General features: G+C 33.4%; 1 protein-coding gene across 1 annotated transcript in view; it reads left to right on the forward strand.

Annotated features, from left to right (window-relative positions):
- SLC9C1 (solute carrier family 9 member C1) overlaps nucleotides 1-27,910 on the forward strand; it is a 75,689-nt gene that overhangs the window by 41,424 nt on the left and 6,355 nt on the right. The window contains 8 exon segments of the mRNA XM_055316027.1: nucleotides 9,545-9,740; nucleotides 11,092-11,277; nucleotides 13,226-13,375; nucleotides 14,712-14,763; nucleotides 15,999-16,147; nucleotides 19,847-19,972; nucleotides 21,121-21,219; nucleotides 21,723-21,890. Of these exon segments, the coding sequence (XP_055172002.1) occupies nucleotides 9,545-9,740; nucleotides 11,092-11,277; nucleotides 13,226-13,375; nucleotides 14,712-14,763; nucleotides 15,999-16,147; nucleotides 19,847-19,972; nucleotides 21,121-21,219; nucleotides 21,723-21,890 (1,126 nt within the window).

The following is a 27,910-nucleotide window of genomic DNA, read 5'->3' on the forward strand; positions in this document are numbered from 1 at the left end:
CCTGATTTTACTTTTTAAAATTTTTTTATTATACTGATTTTAAATTCCCTTTTTATTTTTAAATTTTATATCCTGGGAGTTCTTGGCTGGCTCAGTTGGTAGAGCATAAGACTCTTGATCTCAGGGTTATAAGTTGAAGTCCCATGAAAAAATTTAAAAATAAATTCATATCCTGAATGTTTTAGAAAATATTTTGGGGTAGTTTACAATTAAATTACTTATGTACACACAAAAATTTACTTGAAAAAAAAGAGATAGTACAATAACTTTTTTTATTATTGAAGTAAATTTCACATAACAAGATTAACCATTTTTAAGTGTGTCATTCTGTGTTATCTAGTACATTCACAATGTTGGGCAACCATCATCTCTATCAAAATCCACAACATTTTTATTATCCCCAATATAAATCCAGCACCCAAGTCACTCCCTATTACCCCCAACCCCTGCAGCGCACTAGTCTACTTTGTCTCTACGAATTTACCCAATCTGAATATTTCATATAACTAGAATCATACTATACACAGCGTTTTGTTTCTGGCTTCTTTCACTTAGCATAATATATTATCCACATGGTAGATGTATAAGTAACATAATTTTCACTCACTTTGTAGTATGTATGTATACTTCATTCCTTCTTATGGCTGAATAATAGTTCATAGTACAGATATATCATATTTTGTTTACCAATTCATCAGTTGATGGTTGTTCGCATTGTTTTCACCTTTTGGCTATTTCACAGTGCTGCTATGAGCATCCATGTACAAGTATTTGAATACCTTTTGAGTATGCACCTAAGAGTGAAATTGTTGGATCATACACGATAATTTTATGTTTAACTTATTAAGGAACCACCAAATGGTTTTCCACAGCTGCTAGACAATTCTGAAATCAGGAAATATAAGTTTATCAACTTTGCTTTCTTTATCAAGATCTGATTAATTATTGAAAACTACATCTGAAATTAATGAGGTATTCTAGGTTGGCAAATTGAATTTGAATTTAAAAAATGTAATCCCGTACAAATTTTAGGATTTGCTTAGTTTAAAAAAAAAAAGTCATTGAGACTTTCATAAGATTGCACTGAATCTGCAGTATTGCCATCTTAACAATATTAAGCTTTCCAATTCATGAACACGAGATGACTTTCACTTATTTAGATCTGGCTTTAATTTCTTTCAGGAATGTCTTGTAGTTTTCAGCATAAAAGTCTTTGATTAAAGTGAATCTTACGTACTTTTGCTTTTTTTTAAATAATAAATTTATTTTTTATTGGTGTTCAATTTGCCAACATACGAATAACACACAGTGCTCATCCTATCAAGTGCCCCCCTCAGTGCCCATCACCCATTCAGGAATGTCTTGTAGTTTTCAGCATACAAGTCTTTGATTAAAGTGAATCTTACATACTTTTGCTTTTTGATGCTATTATAAATGAAACTGTTTTCTTAATTTCATTTTTGGACTGTTCATTCCTAGTGTATAATTTTTGTATATTGACTTTGTATTCTGCAGCTTTGCTGAATTCATTGATTAGCTCTCCTGTTTTTTGTGAATTTGCTAGTTTTTTCTGTATATAAGATCATGTCATCTCTGAATAGAGATAATTTTACATTCTCCTCTCCAACTTATTTCTTAGATTCAAGAGGAGGAAATATAAACCCCTCTTCTTAATAAAAGCATGAAAGATTATGTGGCTATCCTTAATCTACCAAACTCAATAAATACCAGAAAGATATTTTCATAGTACTTTTTTAGAGCCTTCAATACTGACCAAAGCTACAACATTCTAATTATTTTTGTTGATACAACTTAATGAAAGGGAGATTTTAAAAACTATAATTGATAGCGTACCCTGTAGGCTATCTCTAAATATTATTCATCTCAAAGTGAGTAGTGGAGATTCTTGCTTGGTTTAGAATCTCAGTCTCTGCCATTTATTATCTGAATGAGATTTTCAGTTCTCAACATCTGATATATATAAGGCCTGTGACAAAGTGACACCTAGTGGGCACCAAAATATGATAGTTGGGTTCTCCTCTGTTTCTTCATGGGACTATGGGAAAGAATACATAAAGAGTTTGTGTAGAAGCACCTAGTCCAGGGATGAGCGCTGGGTAAGCACTTAACAAATGTAAGCATTTATTACTAAGTGCTGAATTCCAAAAATAAAAGTATTGTTGAAATATTGAAATTAAGAAGTGATAGAATCACCAAACGAAACTTAATAGAAAAACACACATAATTCTTAAAATTAAAAATTCAACTTAAATTATGCAGAATTGAATAAAAAAGTCAACATATTCCATCTATTTTGAGGGAATGCATCTAGAGCTGCACAAAAAAAGAATAAATGCCTAGCACTGACAGGGTTTCCATATCAGTGTCAGGGCTCTGAGAGAAAACGATCACAATCCTGAGATCTAAAGTGGTAACACTTGGGTGGATAAATGGAGGATCTTGAACCCTCACATTTCTCATGAACACTGTAGCCTGGCAGAGGGCAGCCACCTCTTTCTTGCTAGAGAATAATAACCTATCACCATCAGATGCTACAAAGACATCACAAGATATAGCTTGTCTTTGTTTCATGGTTATTCTCTACCACCTTTTATTGCTTCCGAGGTAACTACCCATGTTAGATCTCAATACAGTTAGAGGGGGGAAATACGGTGCCTTCTTTGGAAGACTACAACTTATCTACTGAAGGAATTATAGGACCTGACTAATACTAGCAAATACTGGTAGAAATATAAACGAATGGTTCTTGAGGGTATTGGACTACAGGGTTACAGCATAATGCCAGATTGGGGAGGATATATTGGTATGGTGGTCTTACCCATGATTCAAGGTTCAACATTCTGTCAAGGACACTTGAGGCTGGTACTATTATACCCTTGGTATGGTTCTTTGATGCTTGACCAGGTCAATAACTGACAGTGAATTAAGTGCAGATGATAAAAACTGGAATATTTAACTATTATATGAGAATGAAGGACCCACCACATAACTTTCCTTCCTGGGAATGACCAGAAGACAATTACTTTCATAAAGCAACAGTGAGAAACTCTTTGATAGTTGTCCTCTGCAGGATATGGTTGACAGTAGTTGAGGCTGCCATGGAATTAGTGTTACTAGTATCAAAAGGACTTGGGAATGGCAGAAGACAGATAGCAGCACCTTAAATGTCAAAAGCAAGGTGGGTATACAATATTTTGTGGACAGTAAACCTAGAGTAGCAGTCAGAGTGCCTTGACCGAGGAATGGCTAACAAATAATTTGTGTCAAAGGTCAATGTAGACAAACAGTTAACTACATTTTACTTGTGACTTTTCTAAAAATAGAGAACTGGTGAGCAAAGGGATGAGATCAATTACTGTAAAGGAAGATCATGACTCCACACTCTTCTTTTTATTTAAATCAGTTCTCAGAACCATAACCCTTGAGAAAAGTCTACAATAAAAACACAAGTACATAAGACAAATATTCCCTCAATCTTTTCTCAGATGGAGCTTTAGGTACTTTACTAGAGTTACTTTTCATTGGGAAAAAAGAATACTCAGACTTTTAAAAAGACTTTGGGGAAAATATTAATAAACAAACAACCAAAGGCTTTAAGATATGGCATTTAAAATGATACTGATACCAAAGGCTTGAAGTTCTATCATAACTCTCAAGTTAGAGAGGAAGCTTCTAGGCTAGATGATATATGGAGTCTCTGACCCAGTATGTTTCATAATAATCCAGCAAATCCACTGTGTGGTTATTTCCATGAATCTTCACACGTATAGTTGGGATGAATATAGTTAGTGTGTGACTGAGGACTCACATTTTCTTGTGACTCATAGAATAAGAATTATTATGGCAAGAAGGTCCAAGTGACCAAGTGGAACCCTGTCCAAAATAGTGTTTCAGAAGGAGTAAAGAAATTACACCAACATTAAAGACTTAAAGTAATTGTGAGTAATCTCCATTATATCCCTTTCAATTCATCTATCTGGCATAAACAAGTCAAAGTATAGTCAATTATAAATTTAAGCAAAAGGTAACATCAAGTGCAACGCTCTGCCAGATATGATTTTATTGCTGGAAGAAGTCAAGAAAAGCAGGCTGTATTCTAGTCCAAGATAGTGACATAGGAGGCTCCTGAACTCAACTCCTTTCATGAACACACCAAATCTACAGCCACATATAGATTACTTCCCTCTGAAAGAAATCCAGAAACTAGCTGAGTGACTCCTACACATCGGGCTAATGAGAAAATACCTACATTGAAACAGGTAGGAAAGACTCAAAAAACTCACCCTCTGACATCAAAGCTTGTGATCAGAGGGCAATTCATGGCTTCTCTCCATGAGAAGGAAAGGGCTTGGATCCAACTTCTAAGACCTAAGGCATCCACTTGAGAGATGGGTCCCCCAAACAGCTAGCTCTAAGAGCCAATTGGGCTTATGTCCACAAGATCCAGAAGACTAGAGAAGACAATAAAGCAGTTCTTATTGACTTGGAAAGACAGTGCCTCCCTGAAGTGAACTTCTGCAAGAGTTTGGCACCCTGATTTTTGTGATTGCCATTCAGAGACACACTTCTTATTAGTAACAGAAAAACATATGAAAGAATAAATCTCACTGTTAAAGATAAATATGTAATAAAATTCAGATTATTCTAATATTGTAACAACAGTGGGTAAATCACATAAAAATCTAGCATAAAGATTAGAAGTCAGGGGCAAGCCCAGGTAGCTCAGAGGTTTAGTGCCACCTTCAGCCCAGCGCGTGATCCTGGAGACCCAGGATCGAGTCCCACGTCAGGCTCCCTGCATGGAGCCTGCTTCTCCCTCTGCCTGTGTCTCTGCCTCTCTCTCTCTCTCTCTGTCTCTCATGAATAAATAAAATCTAAAAAAATAAAAGAGCATTTGAAAAAAAGATTAGAAGTCAAAAGTATTAACAAACAACTATAGATACAATAATGGATACACAAGATAAAAGGAAGGAAATATAAATTATGACTCTCAAGAAACTGGGTAAAGAAAGAGTGTATCTCAACAAAGACCATAGATGACAGCCACACAGCTAACATCATATCCAACAGTGAAAAGCTGAAAGCTTTTCCTCTAAGATCAGAAACAAGATAAGGAGACCCACTCTCATAATTTTTATTAAACATAGTAGTGGAAGTCATAGCTAGAGTAATTAGGCAAGAAAAGAAAAGTCATCCAAATCAGACAGAAATGAGTAAAACTGACATCTTTTACAGATGTCATGATATATACAGAAACACCTAAGAACGCCACCAAAAAATATTAGAACTAATAAACAAATTCAGTAAAGTTACTGGAAACAAAATCAATATACAAATATCGGTAGTATTTCTATACACTAATAACAAAAGAGAGAAATTAAGAAAATAATCCCATTCATAATTGCATCAATGAATAAAATACCTAGGAATAAGTTTAACAAACAAGCGAAAAGATCAATGTACTGATTACTATAAGACATTGATGAAAGAAATCGAAGAAGATACAAATAAATGGAAAGATATTTTGTGCTCATGAATTGGAAGAAGTAATATTGTTAAGATGGCCATACTACCCAAAGCAATGTATGGTTTCAATGCAATCCTTACCAAAATTCCAATAGCGTTGTTTACAAAAATTTTTAAAAATATTTGTGTGGAATCACAAAAGACCCTAAATAGCCAAAACAATCTTGAGAACAAAGAATAAAACTGGAGGTATCATACTTCCTGACTTCAAATTATATTAAAAAGTTGTAGTAAACAAATAGTATGTGGTATTGGCATAAAAACAGACGTATAAAAAAAAAGAAAACAACAGACATATAGATCAATGGGACAGAGAGAGTCCAGGAATAAAACCAGGAGCATATAGTCAATTAATTTATGACAAAGGAGTTAATGATATACAATGGAGAAAGGATAGTCTCTTCAGTAAATGATGTTGGGAAAACTTGACAGCCACGTGCAAAATAATGAAACTAGACCACTATCTTACTCCAAACACAAAAATCAGTAAATAAGACCTGAAATCATAAGACTCCCAGAAGAAAACATGGGGGATAAACTTCACGATTGCATTCTTGGCAATGACTTTTTGGATTTGACATCAAAAGCAAAGGCAACAAAAGTAAAAATAAAAAAAAGTCGGAACTACATCAAACTGAAAAGCTTCTTCACAGAAAACAAAATTAAAAAAAATGAAAAGGCAAGCTATGGAGCAGGAGAAAATATTTGCAAATCATATATCTGGTAAGGTAAGGATTAATATCCTATATGTGTAAAGAACTCATAGAACTCAATAGTAAAAAACAAAACAAAAACAAATAATGGTCAGAGAAAGCAAATAGACACTTTCTCAAAGAAAACATACAAATGGCCAAAAAAAAAAAAAATGCCTGAAAAAGGTGCTTAAAGTCACTAATATCAAGGAAATGCAAATCGAAACACAATGAAATATCACCTGACACCTATTAGAATGCCTATCGACAAAAAGACAAGAGATAATACCTGTTGGTAAGGATATGGAAAAAAAGGGAACCCTTGTGCACTGTTGGTAGGTATTTAAATTGGTACAGCTCCTATGGAAAGCAAATTGGAAACTGTTCAAAAAAATCAAAATAAATCTACTATGTGATTTAGCAATCCCACTTCTAGGTATACACCCAAAGGAAATGAAAACAGGATATCAAGGAGCTATCTGCACTCCCATGTTCAATGCAACATTATTCACAGTAACTAATATATGAAAAAAAACCCTAATTGTCCATCAACAGATAAAATGAATAAAGAAATATGATGAATACATATACAAAAGAGTATTATTCTCTGTGAGAAAGAAGGAAATCCTGCCATTTGCAACAATGTGGATGGATGTTGAGGGCATTATGCTAAGTGAAATAAGCCAGAGAAAGACAAATACTGAAAGATATCACTAACATGTTGAATCTCTAAAAAAGAAAAAAAAAAAGTCAACTCGTAGAAACAGAAAATAGCAAAGTGGTTACTTGCTTACCAGCTGAGGGGGTTGCGGGGGGAGGGGCGGGGAAGAAAGGATGGTAAAGGTTACAAACATGTAGCTATAAAATGCACCAGGTCTGAGGACCTGATGTAAGACATGGTGACTATAATCGATAATTTGTTAAGAGAGTAGAACTTAAAAGGTCTCACCCCCCCTCGCACAAAAGGTAATCATGTGATTACAAAAGGTAGTCATGTGAGGTGATGGATGTATTAATTAATTAGTGTGGAGACTCCTTTTACAATGTGTGCATATATTAAATCACCATGATGTACACTTTAATATCTATGATTTTACATGTTAATTATACCTCGATACAGCTGAAACTTTTTTTAAAAGGGAAAGAAAGTGTTCTGGAGATAAATTAACTGAAATGGACAGAATTTTACAAGGCTTTCTCTGGGGCTCCTTCCTCACAAGGTCACTGCCAGAGGCCACAGAGGGCCCTGAAATGTCATAACAGGATCATAAATTTATTCCTAATTTCTTCTTTTTCTTAAATAAGGTCCCAAATTGTAAAAGTTTCAGGCCGTGAAACTGAAGTTCATCTACCTCTGAGAATAGGGAAATGACCCAGTACTTATCTAATCTGCAATCAGCAACTGCTTAATCATTTCAGTTGGGTTTTAACAATAATAATGCATTATTATATTATTTAAAAATTAAAAAATGAAAATACATAAGTAAATCCTTTCATGCCCAGTTCTACTCACTGGCATACTTGGTATGGAAACTATTTGGCAAAGCATATACATTAATTTAAACTTTTTTCTTCTTCAAGTTTTTATTTAAATTCTAGTTAATTAACATGTATGGCAAATTGGTTTCAGGTATAGAATTTAGTTATTCATCATTCACATATAACACCCAGTACTCATCACAAGTGCCCCCCCAATACCCATTACCCTTTTAGCCCTTCCCCCACCCCTCTCCCTCCATCAACCCTGTTTTTCTTAACTATAAGGAGTCTTTTATGGCTTGCCTCCCTCTTTTTTTCCTTTCCCCTGTGTTCATCTGTTTTGTTTCTTAAATATCACATATGAGTGAAATCATATGGTATTTGTCTTTCTGTGACTGACTTACTTCGCTTAGCATAATACCCTCTAGCTCCATCCATGTCATTGCAAATGGCGAGATCTTCTTTTGATGGCTCAGTAATATTTCATTGTGTCTATATATACCACATCTTCTTTATCCTTACTGGACAAACAGGGTCTTTCCATAGTTTGGTTATTGTTGATGCTGTTGTTATAAACATCAGGGTGCATGTGCCCCTTCGAGTCTTGTATTTTTGTATCTTTTGGGCAAATACCTAGTAATGCAATTGCTGGATTGTAGGGTAGTTCTATTTTCAGCTTCCTGAGGAAACTCCATACTGTTTTCCAGAGTGGCTACACCAGTTTGCATTTCCACCAACACTTTTTCCTCATCCTTGCCAACAATTGTTGTTTCCTGAGTTGTACATTTTAGCCATTCTGACAGGTGTGAGGTGGTATCTCATCGTGGTTTTGATTTGTATTTCCCTGATGATCACTGATGTTGAGTATCTTCTCATGTGTCTGTTAGCTATAGGGATGTTTTCTTTGGAAAAATGTTCATGTCTTCTGCCCATTTCTTAACTGAATTATTTATTTTAGAGGCATTGAGTTTGATAAGTTTTCTATAGATTTTGGTTACTAACTCTTTATCAGATGCATCATTTGCAAATATCTTCTCCTATTCCCTTGGTGCCTTTTAGTTTTATTGACTGTTTTCTTTGCTATGCAGCAGCAGCTTTTTATCTGGATGAAGTCCCAGTAGTTCATTTTTGCTTTTGTTTCCCCTGCCTCCAGAGAAGCATCTATTAAGAAGCTGCTATGGCCAAGGTCAAAGAGGTTGCTGCCTGTGTTCTCTAGGATTTTGATGGTTTCCTGTTTCATATTTAGGTCTTCTATTCTATTTGATTTTTTTTGATAAAATGTAGATGCATACTGTTCCATTACCATACATCCTAGGATTATTAATTTTTTTTACAGATTTTATGCCTTGACAAGGAAAGATGCTCAAGATACATTTGTTGAGAGAAAGAAAAAAGTTTACAGAAAAATATGTATGACATAATTTCTTTTGTGTTTATAGATAAAATGATTACATAAACAAAGATTGGAATAATACTCATCTTGTTAGTAGTAATCATATCTGGAAGGTGGAAGAGATTCCCTTTGTTTTATTATTTTCTAAAATATTTTCAATTTGAAATATCCCCATCTATGACCAATAGAATTTCTATTAAAACTAAAAATGAATGAGTTGAGGAAGGTAAGGGGGAAATAAGCCTCAAGATATTCAGCTCAGGAGGAAATTAAAAACAATATCTGAAGTGGGATGCCAGAAAATGTGAGATAGTGATTATTCCTGCCCAGAACTAAGCTGGGCTCTGTACTGTGGATGATTAGAACAGAAGTGAGCATATAATGAAAATAATTCAGTATAACTATTTTATCAGATAAAACTCTTTTTTTTTAGATATTACTTTCTTCGTGTATGCCATAAAATTGTATTTACTGATGAATTTGAGTATGTTGGATATCTTGTGACACTAATGAATATGTTTCCTATTATAATTTCTTGGATACCTAAGTTAAGTGATATCTATGAGCATGAATTAAGACATTCGAACTACTCTTTTCTTGTACTTTATATCATGGAGGCCCTACTTAAGGTAATCCAAAATTGTGTGTGTGTGTTAGTGTATATGTGTATCTGTGTAGGAGTGAACATGTTACATGTCTCACAGAGAGAATCCCTAGCTTCATTTTTTAATACTATACACAGTTTTCTAAAGGACTGTATGAAATTCTCTCTCATTTTGTAAACAAACTTAAAACTTTAAAGGTAAATTTTTAAGGCAACTCAGTAGAAAATATCCATATTTTAAGAACCAATTTTGTATTTGCCAAAATTTTAAAATGGTGTGTGTCAAAGGGAATTTCAAAGGTATTGACAGTGTTCATAAACTTAGAGTAGTGTTCAGTTTATTTTTTTAATAATAGATAGAAGGATAGAGTGGTAAATATCCCTTTATTTTTTTAATAATAAATTTATTTTTTATTGGTGTTCAATTTGCCAACATACAGAATAACACCCAGTGCTCATCCCGTCAAGTGCCCCCCTTATACTTGAAAAACATCTCATGATTTTATTTTTAAATCTATTATAAAGAGGTAGTTGTAGAATGAGGAAATGTACCCCCACAAACTGATATTATTGTGTTATATGGATCAAAAAGTGAAGAGTGAGTATGTGGGTATATAACATGATGGACAAAAACAAGAGAAAACTTAGAAGCAACACTATGACACCCTTAAGGAACATCATTCCCAATGACTGGAGGAGCTTAGGGATGGATTGGTCAGCATGGATATTGGAGAAATGTTAGATTTGCGTGGGTAATATGGAACATGAGACAAGACATGGACGTAAAGAATAAAGAGCTTCCTAAGCCATGCTAGCTCATGAACTTCCCTGGCATCAACTACCATTTATTGTCTAATAACTTACAAATTCATGTTCCCAGCTCAGATCTTATCAAGAACCTCAGATCATACAGACAACTGATGAACGGATCTCTCCAATAAAATACTATACAAACATCTCAAACAGCACACTATACACAAATTCATCTTCTCTAAACCTACTAATTCCATCAAAATTCCACTGGAAACCCAATTTCCCAGACAAGCATCTACAATTATCTTTAGTACTTCCCACTCTCTTAGCTATAGTAGGCTTTCAATAAAATTTTCTGAACTAAAGAAGGAATGAATGAATGAATGAATGAATGAACTGTCATATAAAGTAGTACGAATTTTTGAATATTTTCTCCCATGGAATGGATGCTTCAATATTTCAACCATTTTAATTTTAAATTGATATGATTACTTACTAGTATTTCAGACAAGTAGTCTTAAGGTATATCAGAGAAAAATTTAACTAGTGATGTTTCAGTTATTGTGGAAAATGGTGCAGTAAAAGCAAAAACAAACAAATAATGTAATTTTTTTAATCAACAGATGGCTGCAATGAGGAAGGAATATTTTTTACATGCCTGGAATGTATTTGAGTTAGTGATTACATTAGTTGGCATCATAGATATAATTCTTATTGAGACAAATTCCATTACTTATACTTTTGATTTTATTCTAACAGTAGTCTTTATAAAAATTGTTCGATTTCTTCGCATACTACGTATTTTGAAGGTAAAGAACTATTAAATCTTTCAATTTCAAATTTTCACTGACTGCTTCTTGAAATATGGACTAAAATCAGCTTAGTCGTTTTATGACTTCTACTTTCTATTGGGATGATGTTTTTATTTTAAACTTCATAACCCTTTCACAAATTTAATGTTATTTTATTTTATGAATATCCGAATTACATTTGTAATTTATTTAGCACATGAAAGTATAGAAATATTCAACATAGATTTTTATTTGAATAGAGAGAACATAACAATTCCACATTAATATAAGAATAAATTAACCCCAAAGTAATGTTTATTTTTATAAATACCTCGTATAAAAGTTAGAAATCAACAAAACAACCATGTAAACCATTCATGTGACAAATCAAATAGTATAAATTCATTTACATCAAAAAATACACATTTCATGTTATATAAATTCATAGTAATATAAAATTATACATCAAAAATTACCTTTGGTTGTCTAACACATCTTTCTATAACAAGTATTTATTTTCTCTGAGTATTTCAATGACATGAAACTCCATCACAGGGCATATGATGTGTATATAAGGAACAGATATACTCTCTCTCTCTCTCTCACTGGCTCTCTGTCTATTCATACACAAACAAGATACATAAACACTTAAGCCCTGAAAGGGATACAAACCTAAGTAAGACACAGTTCATCTAGAGATAAAACTAACAGATTAGAATCTGTACATTTAGAGCTTTCTTACATATGCTTAAAAAATAGTTTTGTTACAAAGATGGAATAAATGAACTAGGTCTAAAAGTATGCAACTAGTAGCTTTTCTCGTCTTAGTACTAAATGAGACTGTAAGTAATACTAGTGGGCAATGTGACCTGAGAAAAAGGCAAGCAAAGTGTTTTCCAGTGACTAGTTAAGACGAGTTAATGGTTTCTGATAGGAGTATATACAAGGTCTATCAAATATTTTAAGTGAAGAAACTGGTAAAACACCTAAGAAAAGTTTGTGTGTGTATATATATATATATATATATATATATATATATGAATATATTGATAATTGATATTATGTATTATCAATATATTGATGTATTGAATATATATATATATATATATTCAAGAAACTCTGAACCCTTAATCTTATGTCAAATGGTAGGCCCTTGAATATGAAGATGAATTAGATACACTCTCTACCCCTAGAGAGTTTCCATTGTAGAAGGAAAATGACAAGTCATCTAGATATTCCTATGTTTTATTGTTGGATAAGTGAGAAACAGTATCTACAGAATGCTAACGAGATTTTTTTTTTAAAAAAAGACATCTTTTATTAGGTGATACTTAAACTGAATCTTGAAGGATGAGCCTAAGCTAGCTCTTTGAGGATTGATGGCAGGCAGCTGGTTGGAGGACAGGGTATGGAGATTGTGGAACAGAGATAGGAAAACATGGGAAACCGTCAACTCTTCTGAAGTTAGGGGACTGCACAGTGGTAACAGATAATCTGGAAAATTAAATCTTCATCAAAGAAACAATAAAAAGTTAATGCTGGGGTCAAACAAAAGTATAATTGTGGTGGGTTCTAACCCCTGAATAAACCTTTAAGTGAGGTTAGTAGGAGATTTCATAGGTAAAAGTGACAGTACTTTATATAGATATTTTAAGACTTAAGCCCAGAAAATTAATTGCATAGTTTCCCAAGAATTTAAACCATTTAAAAGCAGCATCCAATTCTCTCTAAGGGACATAAGTAAAGAGTAAAGTCAAACTTCACACAGGTGCCCAACATTCTTAATTATAAGGAAATAACTTTAGTCATGAAGTTATAAAATCTGAAGAATAAAATAAGAACCTTGACAGGTTACTATAGTTACTGTTGAAAGCATGTCATTTCTTATTATTATCTACTTCAGTTAAAATAAACATGCAATTAACTAAATATATATGATTTATATTAAATAGTAATGTTTTTTCAGCTCATAACTCCAAAGTTGCTGCAAATAATAGATCAAAAGATGAGTCACCAGCAATCCTTTCAGTATGCTATACTAAAGGGTTATGTCCAAGGTGAAGCAGACATAATGACCATAATTGATCAGATTTCAACTTCTAAGCACGTTAAACAAGTAAGAAAAACTTTAAATACTTGGGAAAGGGTTGTTTTCCTCCAATAACTCAGTTGCCCCCACCCATTATGTATCTGTCTATATGTGTAGATATGGTCTTTGACTCAATTTGCTAAGTAACTACTGTAAAAACTTAAACTAGGCTACATGTCTATGACTCGAAAACCTCCTTATCAAAATGTCTGTGCCATAGTAGGAGAAAATAAAAAAAAGAAGAAGCTTTCACAACCCACTTTTTGCTTCTTGTGGAGGCTCTCCAAAACATGTGCAGTGGCCATTAGTTCCTTCCTCATGTAAGTTTCAGGATCTGAGGATGAGACCGTGATGGCAGGCTAAGAAAATGGAATTTCCTCATAATTCTCAAAGGCTCCCTTCCTCTCTCCCTGCCTGATTTCCCCACAGTAAATAGTAAAATAATCAAAGGATGGGGATCTGGTGAATGAAAAAAGTAAGAATAACTCATCTAGAAGGAAACTTTGTCGAATTCCTTCACTACACAGATAAAGAAGGAAAAAAAGAAGAAAAACAGAGAAAGGTTGAATGATTATGCTCAGTCATATGGCTAGTAAACACTAAAGTGATTGTAGGGCCTAAGTTCTAGATTTTATTTTTCACTTTTTTGACTCAGGCAAAATAACACCATGTTCTCACACAAGTTTGTCAATTATGTGAAATATTTACCTTCCAAGGTAACCGTAGAACGTCTGAATGCCATGTAATATGCCCAAAGCTCAGTAGTTGAGAAAATTGAAAATATGATACATAGTAGAACACAAAAAGCAGTATTTTCCTTTCTTTACCACCTGTAATTTTAAAACTGTTTTCCTGAATGTTGCTACTTTGTCCAACCTGGAAAAGGATACTTAGCTTTGGAGTTTGAGAATACACAGTAAAAAATACAAAAGGACCTGAATCTCTAAGATGTTGTCCAGTGTTAGACCCCATTTTTGATCACATACAGTTTGTTCAAACTTTGTACTTCATTAAGATTAAAAACTTTCTCTCTGTCCCCAATTTGGAGGCTTTAAAAAGTTTAAGAGTAAAATATCTACCATGCTTGTATTTTTCAGAATCAATACTATCCTAAAGCAAGTTACGTTAAGGAAAAAAATAAGCCTTCAGGCTTCTCAAAGTCAACCTGGTAATGCCACTTTTTATTCTCTCCACCAATCTTGCTGGAGCAAAATAAAATTTATTGCACAAAATTCAATTCTAATCCCTGAAAAGCTCCCTATCATATTTTTTCTTTAAAGTTAGGTAAAAAATCCATCAGTTGCAAATGTAAAGGTATAACAGCTTACTTTCCAGTAGGGATAACTCTTCTTTTCTTTTGTAGGTGTTATTAAGGAGGATAACGAAGAATACAGGAAATGCTATGAAAGAGCTAGGTAGGTTACCCCTTGTTCTAAAGATTTAGCACAACCATCTCTTTTTAACATTACTTCAGAGAGGAAGTTATTTTGATAACTAAACTGATGTTTGAGGAAACCCGTTTATTACTAATAATAAAGTGTATAATTTCAACAATTGAAATGATCATATCTTTGGCTGGATGGGCTTAATGTAATATTACCTCTCCACACTTGTTCTTCCTGCCTTACACCTCAGGGAAACCTTTTAATTTCCCTTTAAAGGAAACAAATTAGCATTGCATGTTTATACATGCTATTATCACCTTTTAAAATCTATTTTCTTCCAAACCAAAGTTACACATACCTTCCTGAGCAATACAAAGAAAAAGTTATTTTTTCTCTTCACTTACCACAGAACTAGCATCTGAGGATTTAGGCTTTATAAGTTGAAATCAGGAGAATTTCATAGATCTCTGATATGACTGCTGGAAGCTTCTATGCCTAAACATGACAACAGCTTATTCTCTGAGTCATGTCATGTCATGTCATGCTCCTAGTACGGGATAAATGCTGGGAGTGTGACAGACACATTTCTATAGTATGCGTTCATGTGTGAGGTGAAGAAGGGAGTTTGGTACCATGTGGTGGGCAGCAAAATGGCACAGCAAGCCTGAAAATCAAACAAGACTTGAGAGATTTTGCACGGCGATAGTTGTCAAACCAGAAAAGAAGCTATCACCAAGAAGCCTAAACATAGAGATTAAGTGAATGCAACTCTCATGAGCATTCAGGAATTCAGATAAGAAGGCAGAAAAGCATAGATGGATGAGTCATCTCAATGCACTGGGATGTTGGGCGGGCAATGACCCAGAATGAATGAGAGGACTTAATCAGAAGCTATATTTAAGCACACAGTTTGTAGTTCAAAATCCTAATTCAAGCAGAATAGAAAATAGGACATAAACTTCAGACCTAGAGCCTAGAAGAGCTTCTCAGTGTCCCATGCAGGTGTATCAGTATAATTGTTAATCCTAGGGCTAGGGCTGTCTGTCCTTCCTCATGGGCTTAGGTATAAGGTGACAAGAAAATGCCAAGCAGAACTCTGTAACTACCAGTGAATTATGATTGGTTGCAGAGGCCTCATCAGTGAAAAATACATTTCTCTATGTTGAGGGTTGTATTCTATGGATTGAGAGTGGAAATATTAGCTTATTGCCTACATGAAATATTTAAATCATGTTCTTATTTTATCTGAACATATTATTTTTCAGGTTACTTAGAGTATGATCACCCAGAAATCGCTGTTACTATGAAAACAAAGGAGGAGATTAATGTCATGCTCAATTTGGCTAGAGAAATTGTCAGGGTTTTTAAGTCAAAAGGAATTATTCATAAAATTGAAAGTTCTGAAATTAATAAGGTAAGGCAGCATGTTTTTAAAGCAAATATACTTATTTGATATATAGCCATCCATGATCTTCAAACTCACTTTTGATTTTCCAATATAGGTCATCTCAGTGATAGATGAATATCTAACCTAAAATAACGATCTAAAAAATAAAACACCTATGGTAGAGCATTTCCTTCCTGAGCTCCAATACTCAATTTCTCTTCCTCTTTCTTGCCATAGTGAGGGACCATCTCTTTCTATGCTTTGCTCCCAAACCAATCGTATGATGAAACTATTTCTCATCCTAGGCTACAACAGGTATCAGAATTTTTCTAGGAATTATCTGGGTCCTGAAACAACTTTTCCCATAGAATCTCATGATTTATAAGAACATTCAATTATAGGATAAAAATTAACTTAAATTTCCTTTCTCCAAGTTATTTAAAAGATACCATGACATATTAAAAAAATAGTCTCAACTAATTCTGTAGGTACAAAATTAATTCCCCAATTTGGGAATAGTATAAGAAAAAAAAGAAAAGCTATAATGCATGTGAATAAATATGCAAAATTTTTAAACATAATGACAGCTAACTGAATTTGGTAGTTTATTAAAAGTTTAATATATTATGACTAAGAATGTCTTAGCCCCCAAAATAGCTATATAATTTATTAAAATATTAAAAAGGAAGAAAAAATTTGACAAAATTTATTATTCAAAATATTTTAAAAATTCTTACAAGGCTAGTAGAAGTAGCATCCTTAACTGAAGAAAGAATTTCTATTAAAAATTTAAAGCAAACATTGTATTAGATGTCAAAACATTTATAAGTATTCCCGTTAAAGTCAGGAACAAAAGAAGAATGAACGGTGCCACTCCAAGAAAGTAGATTAAGTAGAGCAAATGAAATGGAAGTGGGCACAACCATTATGGAGGGCAATTTAGCAAATAAAAACTTTAAAAATCCATACCCTTTAAACCAAAAATTCTACATGTTGAAATACACAGCTATTCAAAAGTAAACAAAGATATGTATTCAAACACATGTTAGAAACAACCTATGTGTTCATCAACTGGGGAATGCTTATGTAAATTGTGATGAATCCATGCAAATAAACATCATATATAAATTAATAAGAATATGAAAAATCCATATATATTAATGTGAAAAAATTCACCTCAATACATTTTTAGTAGGAAAAAAGTAATTTGTAAAACTATATATAATATGATCAACTTAGTTGTTCTTAAGTTTATTTATTTAAGTAATCTCTACACCCATCATGGGGTGTAATCTCCTACACTCATGACCTCAAGATCAGTAGTTAGATGCTTTTCTGACTGACTCAGCCAGGTGCCCCCAGTGTATATATATTTTTTAACTTCTGGATATATATGTATCTATATACTATTTTGAAAAAAAAAGCTGGACAAAATATATGAAATTCTTAACACAGGCCTCACCTGGAAGAGAGAGTGGCAAGGAGAATGGAAGATAAAGGGAGCCTTAGCTATTTATTATTTTTATATTGTTCATAATTCTTGACATTTGGATACTACTGTTCCTACTTTGTAAGAGAGAAAACTGAGAAACAGAAGGGCTAAGCCCCAACGCCAGACAAGTAGTCAATATGGAGAGAATATTTGAATGCAGAAATTCTGATTCCAGAGCCCATGCTTTTAAACACAGCACTATCAAAAAACAAAAATAGAAAGAGATGGGCGCATTTCCAGCTAAACAGACTAGGAATTTTCAGTTTCAAAAACCGAGACTGATTTACCTGATTATGGTAAAAGCTGACTCTGTAGAAAATAGAAATAATTAACAAAAGCAATGCTGTTTAGAATGCCTTACATAAAAATAGTAGGTTAAAGTTAACATTTTTTTTTCCTATATAGGTGACCAACTGACCCAAAATAATATCTAGAAAAGATTATCCTATCCTATTGTACTGCAGTGGAGTACTTCATGAATTAAATGACTGTGTATGTGTGAATGAGTTTCTGGGCTCTTTTGTTCCATTGTTTTATTTGTCTGTCATTGAGCCTTTCTCCGTGTGTATTGCACCATCTTATACTGAAACTTAATAAATCTTCATTCTGATGGCATGTATCTTCCAGCTTTTGCTCTTTTCTTTACGAGTATTTTGACAAGTTTTGGCATTTTGTATTTTCAAATAAATTCTAGAATCAGCTTGTCAATTTCCATTGAATAGCCTAATGGAATTTCCACTGGGATTCCAACAAGTCTGTATGTCAATTTAAAGAGTATTGACATCTTTGTAATATTGAGTCAATCTTTTAGCGTATCTCTCCACTTAAGTCTTACCTTTGTTTCAATAGTTCTTGTGTTTTTCTGTTCTTATTCTTATTTCACTCCTGAATCTGAACTCTTATACCACACACAAAAAAACAATTTCAGATGGATGTACATAACTGTAAAAGGTAAAACAATAGGCTTCTAGAAGATAACAGAAGATAATTTTTATGATATTGGCATAGGTAAAGATTTCTTAAACAGGACAGAAAATTGGATTTAAATAACATAAAAAGTGAGAACTTCTCTGTATTAAAAGAATAAGAGAATTAAAATGCAACCCACAAAAAGGTAAGGGATATTTTCAAAATAAATATATCCAACAAAGGGCTTATGTCTAGAACACATAAAAATCTCTTACCCTCCAAAAAAATGTCTTACAAAAAAAAACCCAAAAACTTTCTTATAAATCAAAAAGAACAATACAGAAAACCCATTTTTAATGGACAAAAGATTTGAGTAGACACCTCATAACAGAGGATATTCAAATGACTAATACATAACAGAAGTTACCAAATTTTCATTGTCATAAGCTTAACACAAATTAAAGCCAAATGAAATACCAATACACAACCATCAGAATGCTTGATTATTTTTTTACCTGACAATACCAATCGTAGGCAATGATGTGGAACAATGGGTACATCAGAGTGAGAGTGTAAATTAATGCAATCACTTTGGAAAATTGTTAGGCAAAATCTACTAAATTTGAACGTACACATATGGCAAGGCAATTAGATTTCAGAACCATACACTCACAGCGAACAAATACAGCAGTATTACAAAAGGCCAAAACTGGAGTGCCCCAAATGTTGATTAATGGTAGACAGAACTGTGGTATATTCTACAACATAATCCTCTTTGACAATGAAAATGATGGGAATGAACTTTTGCTCCCTGCAGTATTAGAGACAGATCTCAGAAACATAATGTTGACCAAATGAAACCAGACAAAAACAAGTTCATACTCGTTGATTTAATGCAGATAAACCTCAGAACCAAGCAAAGCTAAACTCTGACGATAGAAGAGAGGTTATCTTTAGATAGAAGAAATGACTAGAAGAGAATATGAGAGGATTTTAGGTGCAGTAAATGTTTTATTTCTTAATCGGGGTGATCGTTACCCAGAGGTTTTCCCACTGTCAATGTTCTTTGAGTGGACATTTAAAATTTCTGTGCTTTTTTGTTTATCTGCTATAATTCAGTAAAAAAAGTTTACTTTTAAAAGTTTAATCTATGACTTCAGAATTATGATAAGAGAAAAATGTAAGTGGGGAGAGGTTGAATGTTTCCATAGAAGAACAAAAATCTCAGAAGAGCAAATAAAGGGAATAGTACAAAACCATATTTTTATAAACATTCTGTGAACACCAGTTTTGTTCATCTTCTTTCTTAAATTGTGTGATTTTAGTTAATAATGGCCAAAAAGAGAGAGATACTTGATTTTCAACCTGTTATCAAGCCTCTTACTGTTGTAGAAGCACTCTACCATATTCCATGGCTAGATAAAGACAAAGAATATATAACCTTCATTCAGGTAATATTTTTATTCTCTGGTAATACCGTTTGTAATGTACCAACAAATTATGTTTTTTAAATGAAGACTATGATACTCTCCAGCTCAAAACTCGAAATGTCTTTTACTGTCTGCAGGATAAAATCAAAATCCCGTTAAATGACATGTAAAGTTCTTCTTCAATCTGCCTCCTGTCTACTTTTCCATCTTCATTTTCTGTTGCCCTTTCATCATATCATCATATACCTCATACTCTACACTCAACCTTGCAAGGTGCCCCAAATCCTTTACACTGTATTCTAATTCCCTTTCTCTTGGGGTGCTGTTTATATCTCTTAAAACACCCTTTGTTTTTACTTTTTTTTCAACTTGCTTCTCTGGAAATATCCCCACCAAAGTAATTCAGAAAAGTCAGCTTTAGGGGCAAACATTCTGCCAGTAGAAGACCATCCTGTGGTCCATACAGAGTTTGGAGGACCAAAGGTGTCGCCATTGTATCCATTATACAGTTTCATTATAGCTTTAGGTATATAACATTACAATTACCTTTCCATCCCTCTTCTGTACTATATCCTTTAGCTCATCCATCTTTTGAATGCCCAGCCCCCAACACTTTGCATATTACATAGAGGGTGCTCAAAGAGTGTTTGTGGAATAAACAATAGGTCTAACTTGTTCTGTTAACCCTATTTTTCTATGTCTACATGGTGCCAAAGGACCAATTACATTTTTCCACCTGCTTAAAATACTTTGAATGATTGAATTTCCAATTTACTTCATCAGCTGTTTAGAGCATAACTATGTATGAGACGTATATATGCCATTAGCCTGCATCTGTTCTGATTATTTTTAATACAGGTGAAATATTTTTATCCTTCCATTACATTCTTATTCCTATATTAGATTATTTATTTTCTAATCCATATATAAATACTCATCTGAAGTTACAAAAATGAATGAATATCCACCTTTCTCTCTTCCTCTTATTTTCTCTTACAAATTTATCACTCACACAATAAGTCAGGACCTACTGAATGATATTTTATTTTTTTATTTTTTTTTGAATGATGTTTTAAAATGTAAAAACTTTTAATAAGATGTAAACTTCAACATCCCCAACCACTGCTAATATAGCATTTATATCTTCTATATTTGGTGATATTTTTAAGAAAAGAGCCAGAATTGTAACATTTGATTGTGGAAATGACATATTTGAAGAAGGTGATGAGCCCAAAGGAATTTATATAATAATATCAGGTATGGTAAAGGTAAGTCCGTATTATTCATAAATGCCTTGTGAACATTAGTTAAAAACTCTATAAAATTGAGAATTCATAGTTTTTCATATTAAGAACTGCATTGTTCATCTTTTAGGACAACAGCTACCATCTAATTTTCTTGTTCAAACACAATGGTTAACATTACCTACCACCTTTTAAGTGTTACTTTCCCATAGAGAACAAGAAACCATTCAAGGGATCATCTTTAAGATGGGGTATTATAAGTTGTTTTCATGTTATGTTTATCTGAATTGGGCATTTAGCCATTCTAAAGCAGGTATAAGTTGGTTGGGTAGAAGGAATCAGAAAGATTGCAGTATCTAAGAACACTTTGGCTAATTTAATAAATTCACTTCAAAAGGTACAAGTAATAAGTGTCCTCAAAACAACATCTGCATATTAACATTGTTAAAATCAAAGGAAAAATAAATAATTACAGAGTTTTGGTAATTAACTGACATATGCTTTTGCCTTTCATTGTTCCTGAACAGCTTCAAAGATCAAAACCTAGTTTTGGAAATGACCAAATGGAGTCAGAGGAGAAAGATTATCAGATGAATTACACAGACTTTTTAATCAGTGGGGAAATAATAGGAGAGCTAAACTGCTTAACTAATAAACCCATGACATGTTCTGCTACCTGCAAGACTGTAGTGGAGGTCAGAAAACATCACCTTATATCCTACTGCTGTATCTTATTAAATGTCTGGTATCAAATTTAAGGTTATTTCTGTGCTTAGCATATGTTTACAGTCTAGTGATAATTTTTTTAAATAGGAATAATAAAGGAACATAACTTGTTACCAAATTATACTTACCCATTATACTGTCTTGGCAAAATGGCTTGCAAAAGTTAACCTATCAAATTGAAAGAAAGATTTAACCAGAAAAACTGATTAAGTGAGGTCTCTCATGGAGAAATTAGAGGACATATTTGAACTATTAATACCATAATTTGAGAGGTGAGGAAGGAAAATGTCAGAGAACTAATATCTTTAATCAAAAAGTTGAAGAGTGGATGGAAATTTCCCTAGACACAATGAGGACAAAATTCCCAAAGCAACAGGGGCTTCCACTAGCTTAAATTGAACTCAAAAGAACAATAACTGGAAACAATTGAACCCCATGATGTATAAAAATCCGTAAGTTGTTAATGATACCAAAAGTTGTTTAATTTCTAATAATGTCAGGATATCAACTTACTACGCTAAAAGTGGATTAAAAAATAGAAAGAATTCAACATTTATCCTGCCTTCCCTCTACAAACTCTTTTAAGAAAAGATGAAAAAATATTCTTCTATACAGAATTTCAGCTAACAAATATAGAAGGAGAGTATTTGAATATCTTTATTTTGCTATCTCAAATGAAGTAATGGATCTAGCCAATAGCCATCAATTGGTGCTAAAACTACTATGTGCAATGTTAATGGTAAACTTTATAATGAAAGGACCAGGCTGGCACCACCTAAAAACAATTGTAGAATCACTAAAAGTTGGACAACTGGGCCTCATGTACCTCATGCTATGATGCAGCAGAAGTACTGGTACCACCCATGATGAAGTGCTCTTGAATAAGAAAAAAAGTAAAAGCATATTTATCAAACCAGTTAATAGAAAATCCAGAGGGGAGAGAAACAGGTTAATTGACATCAGAAGGGAATAACTTGGTAAATCTGAAATATGAGAGATCCACAGAATGAATAATGTTTTTTCTTTTTCTTTTCCCAGCAAATTAATGACATATAAAGTGGGAAGGGAGAAGAAGGCAAGGGAAAACTTTATGTCTTTATTATTCAGTGATGCATATTATAATATTTCCAAGTTAAAATTATGCCTGGGATTTGCATAAAAATGCTTTAGCCTCCTGTTTCTGGTTACAGAACACCAATCATGAATTACTAAACAAGCAAAGAAACATGATGTCACCTATAGTATGAAAAAAGGGGACAATGAATAGAGACCAACATTGAGATGGCCCAAAATATGGATGAGGCAAAGACACTAAAGAGTCATTAAGAATACCTTCAGGGCAGGTCGGGTGGCTCAGCGGTTTAGCACCGCCTTCAGCCCAGGGCGTGATCCTGGAGCCCTGGAATCGAGTCCCACGTTGGGCTCTCTGTGCAGAGCCTGCTTGTCCCTCTGCCTGTGTCTCTGCCTCTGTGTGTGTGTGTGTGTGTGTGTGTGTGTGTCTCACGAATAAATAAGTAAAATCTTAAAAAAAAAGAATATATTCAAAGAACTCAGGGGAAATATGTTCAAAAAATGAAAGGAAAATATAACCATAATGAGAAAAGAGATAATAAATACCAGTATATTGTAAAAATATAAAAAAGAGTTAAATGGAAATTTTAGAACTAAAAAGAGCTGATTAGAGATGGTAGTAAAAAGTCAATAACTGGGGATCCCTGGGTGGCGCAGCGGTTTGGCGCCTGCCTTTGGCCCAGGGCGCGATCTTGGAGACCCGGGATCGAATCCCACGTCGGGCTCCCGGTGCATGGAGCCTGCTTCTCCCTCTGCCTATGTCTCTGCCTCTCTCTCACTGTGACTATCATAAAATAAAAATAAAATTTAAAAAAAAAAAAAAAAAAAAAAGTCAATAACTGGAAGACAAATGATAGAAATAATAGTTTGAAAAACAAAGAGAACAATGTTTTTTTTTAATGTACAGACACTCTATGGTGTAACATTAAACAATGTAATAGTATATAATACAATTTGCAGTAGGAGAAGAGAACAAGAATGGGCAGGAAAAATATTTTCTAAATGATTACTAAAATGTTCCCAAGTTGATGAAAAGTCTTGACTTACAGTTTTAAGAAAGAAACTCAAACAAGACAAACAAATGCATGCACCACACACACGTGTGTGCTGAAAAACAGAAAGAGAAAGTCTAGAAAGTAGTCAGAATAAAAAGAAAATGTATTTGGGGGAACATAAAAGAATAATCACTGACTTCTTATTGGAAACAATGAAGATGAGAGAACAATAATAGAACAACATCTTAAATTGTGGAAAAGAATAAAAATTGGATAAATGAAAGCTGAGGCAATTCTTCCTTCTCAGACCTGCACTACAACAAATACTAAACAATATTCTTCAAGATGTAGTAAGTGCCATTAGAGGGGACAAATTCAGATCTACAGGTAAGGAAAAACACCAGAAATGGTAAATCGGTAAGTAAATATAAATAACTAGGTTTTTTTCTTCTTGCAATTTTCTTAAAATAGAACTATTTAAAGCAAAAATAAAAATAACATTGTAAGGGGGTTATAATACATGCAGAGTGAAAATATGAAAATAACAGAGAGAAGGGTGATGGGTAAGCGGAATTATTCTCTAGTAAAGTATTGAAGTGTGATGCAGGAGTGGGGATGGTGAAGGGTCACGTATGAGGGTAAGAATAGGAAGTGTAAAAGTGGGAAATATCAGAAAGGGAGACAGAACATGAGAGACTCTTAACTCTGGGAAATAACAAGGGGTAGTGGAAAAGGTGGTGGGCAGGGGGTTGGGGTGACTGGGTAATGGGCACTTGGCGGGATGAGCGCTGGGTGTTATGCTGTATGTTGGCAAATTGAACTCCAATAAAAAAAATAAAAATAAATACCTGTTCTTCTCAAGCTATTCCAAAAACTCAAGAGAGGAAGGAGAGCATCCAAATTCATTCAAGAGGCCAGCATTATCCTGATACCAAAACCAGATAAAGACACTACAAAAAAGAGAGCTATAGGCCAGTATCTCTGATGAACAGATACCTATCCATAGATGCAAAAATCCTCAACAAAATATTAGCAAACTGAATCCAACAATACATTAAACAAAATTCACTCACTATGATCAATTGGGATTTATTCCTGGGATGCAAGGGTGGTTCAATATTTGCAAATCAATTAGTGTGACACATCACAAAGGATTAGAACCATATGATCATTTCAACAGATGCAGAAAAAGCATTTGATAAAATACAACATCCACTCATGTAAAAACTTCAACAAATTAGATTTAGAGGGTATATGCCCCAACAAAATAAAGGCCGTATGTGAAAAACCTACAGCTAACATCATACTCAATGGTGAAAGGCTGAAAGCTTTTCCACTAAGGTCAAGAACAAGAAAAGGATGCTCACTTTCACCACTTTTATTCAACATAGTATTACAAATCCCACTCAGAGTGATCAGACAAGAAAAAGAAATAAAACTCATCCAAATTGGTAAGTAAGAAGTAAAACTTTCACTCTCTGACATGATAGTGTATATAGGAAACCCTAAAGACCACCAAAAAACTACTAGAACTGATAAATTAATTCAGTAAGGTTGCAGCAAATACAAAAATCAATGTACAGAAAACAATTGCATTTCTATATATTAATAATGAAGCAGCAGAAAGAAATTAAGAAAGCAATTTAATTTCCAATTGCACCAAAAATAATAAAATACCTAGGAATAAACTGAAGCAAGGAAGTGAAAGATCTGTACTCTGAAAACTATAAAACATTGATGAAAGAAATGAAGATACTTCATGCTCATGGGATGGAAGAACAAAAATTGTTAAGTATCCATACTACCCAGAATAATCTACAGATGTCATGTTATCCCTATGTAAATTCCAACAGCATTTTTCACAGAACCAGAACAAACAATCCTAAAATATGTATAGAACCACAAAAGACCCAGGATAGCCAAAGCAATGTTGAAAAAGAAAAAACAAAGCTGTAAGTATCACAATTCTCAATTTCACATTATATTACAAAGCTGTAATAATTAAAACAGTACGACACAAAAATAGAAACATAGATCAATGGAACATAATGGAAAATCCAGAAATAAACCCACAATTATATGGCGAATTAATCTTTGACAAAGGAGGCAAGAGTATGCAATGGGATAAAAGCAGTCTTTTCAACAAATGGTGTTGGGAAAATAGGGCAACTATGTGCAAAAAGTGAAAAATGGACTACTTTTTTACACTATACACACAAAAAAAACTCAAAATGGATTAAGGATCTAAATGAGAGACTTGAAACTATAAAAAACCTAGAATAAGGATGCCTGGATGGCTTTGTCAGTAGAGCATGTGACTCTTGATCTTGGGATCATGAGTGCAAGCCCCATGTTGAATGTAGAGCTTACCTAAAAAATAAAGGAATAAAAAATGAAAATCCTGGAACAAAAAACAAGTGGTAATTTCTCTGACATTCAGCCATTACAACATCTTTCTAATTATGTTTCCTGAGGCAAGGGAAACAAAAAACAACAATAACCTTTGGGACTACATCAAAATAAAAAGCTTCTGCACAGCAAAGGAAACAACCAACAAAACTAAAAGATAACCTACTGAATGGGAGAAGATAGTTGCAAATGATGGATTTGATAAAGGATTAGTATCCAAAATACATAAAGAATTTACACAACTCAACACCAAAAATAATAATAACAAAATAATCCAATTTTTAAAATGGTCAGAAGACATAAACAGACATTCCTCCAAAGAAGACATACATACAGACGACCAGCAGACACATGAAATAATGCTCATCATCACTTATCATCAGGGAAATGCAAATCAAAACTACAATTAGACATCACCTCACACCCATCAGAAAGGTTAAAATAAAAAAAACTCAAGAAACAAGTGTTGGCAAGGATGTGGAAAAACAGGAACTCTCGTGCACTATTGATGAGACTATAAACCAGTGCAGCCACTGTGGAAGACAGTATAGAGATTCCTCAAAAAATTAAGAATAGAACTACCCTAAGACCCAGTAATCATGCTAGTGGGTATTTACCTAAAGAATTTGAAAATGGTAACTTAAAGGGATATATGCACCATATGTTTATGGCAGTATTACTTACAATAGTCAAATTATGGGAAGCAACCCAAGTGTTCATCAATAAATGGAGAAAGAAGATGTGGTATATATACCTATATACAATGGAATATTATTCGGCCATAAAAAAGAATGAAATCTTGCCACTTGCAACAACATAGATGGCTCTAGAGAATATATTGCTAGGTGAAAATAAGTCCAAGAAAGACAAATACCATATCATTCCACTCATATCTGGAATTTAAGAAACAAACAAATGAACAAAGGAAAAAAAGAGACAAACTGAACACAGACTCTAAACTATAGAGAATAAACAGATGGTTACCAGAGGGGAAGGGGGTGGGGTGATGGGTGAAATAGGTGAAGAGAATTAAGAGTACACATCTTTTTTTTTTAAGAGTACACTTATCTTGATGAGTACTGAATAATATATAGAATTGCTGAATCACTATACTGTACACCTAAAATCAATATAACACTGTGTGTTAACTACACTGGAATTAAAATTCTTAAAAGAATAAATTATATATAATATATATAATTTATATACATAAAATATATAATATATAATTTTAAAAAATAAATAATTATCATTTATTATAATCAGCACCAAATGTTATTAGCTGAACATAATATAGATCAGTGGAACAGGGAAGAGAATCCAGAAATAGATTCATATATACACAATCAGTTGATCTTTAACAATAATGATATTTTCAACAATTGATCCCGAAAATTCCAAATACCTATAAGGAAGCTATGAGCCTCAGCTTCCTACATTTCGCACAAAAATCTAGTTGGAATGATGATAGACCTAAACATAAAAATCAGAGCTATAAAAATTTGAAAAGGAAA

The sequence above is a fragment of the Nyctereutes procyonoides genome, unplaced genomic scaffold (assembly GCF_905146905.1).
Source record: "Nyctereutes procyonoides isolate TBG_1078 unplaced genomic scaffold, NYPRO_anot_genome, whole genome shotgun sequence".
In the NCBI taxonomy this organism is placed as follows: domain Eukaryota; kingdom Metazoa; phylum Chordata; class Mammalia; order Carnivora; family Canidae; genus Nyctereutes; species Nyctereutes procyonoides.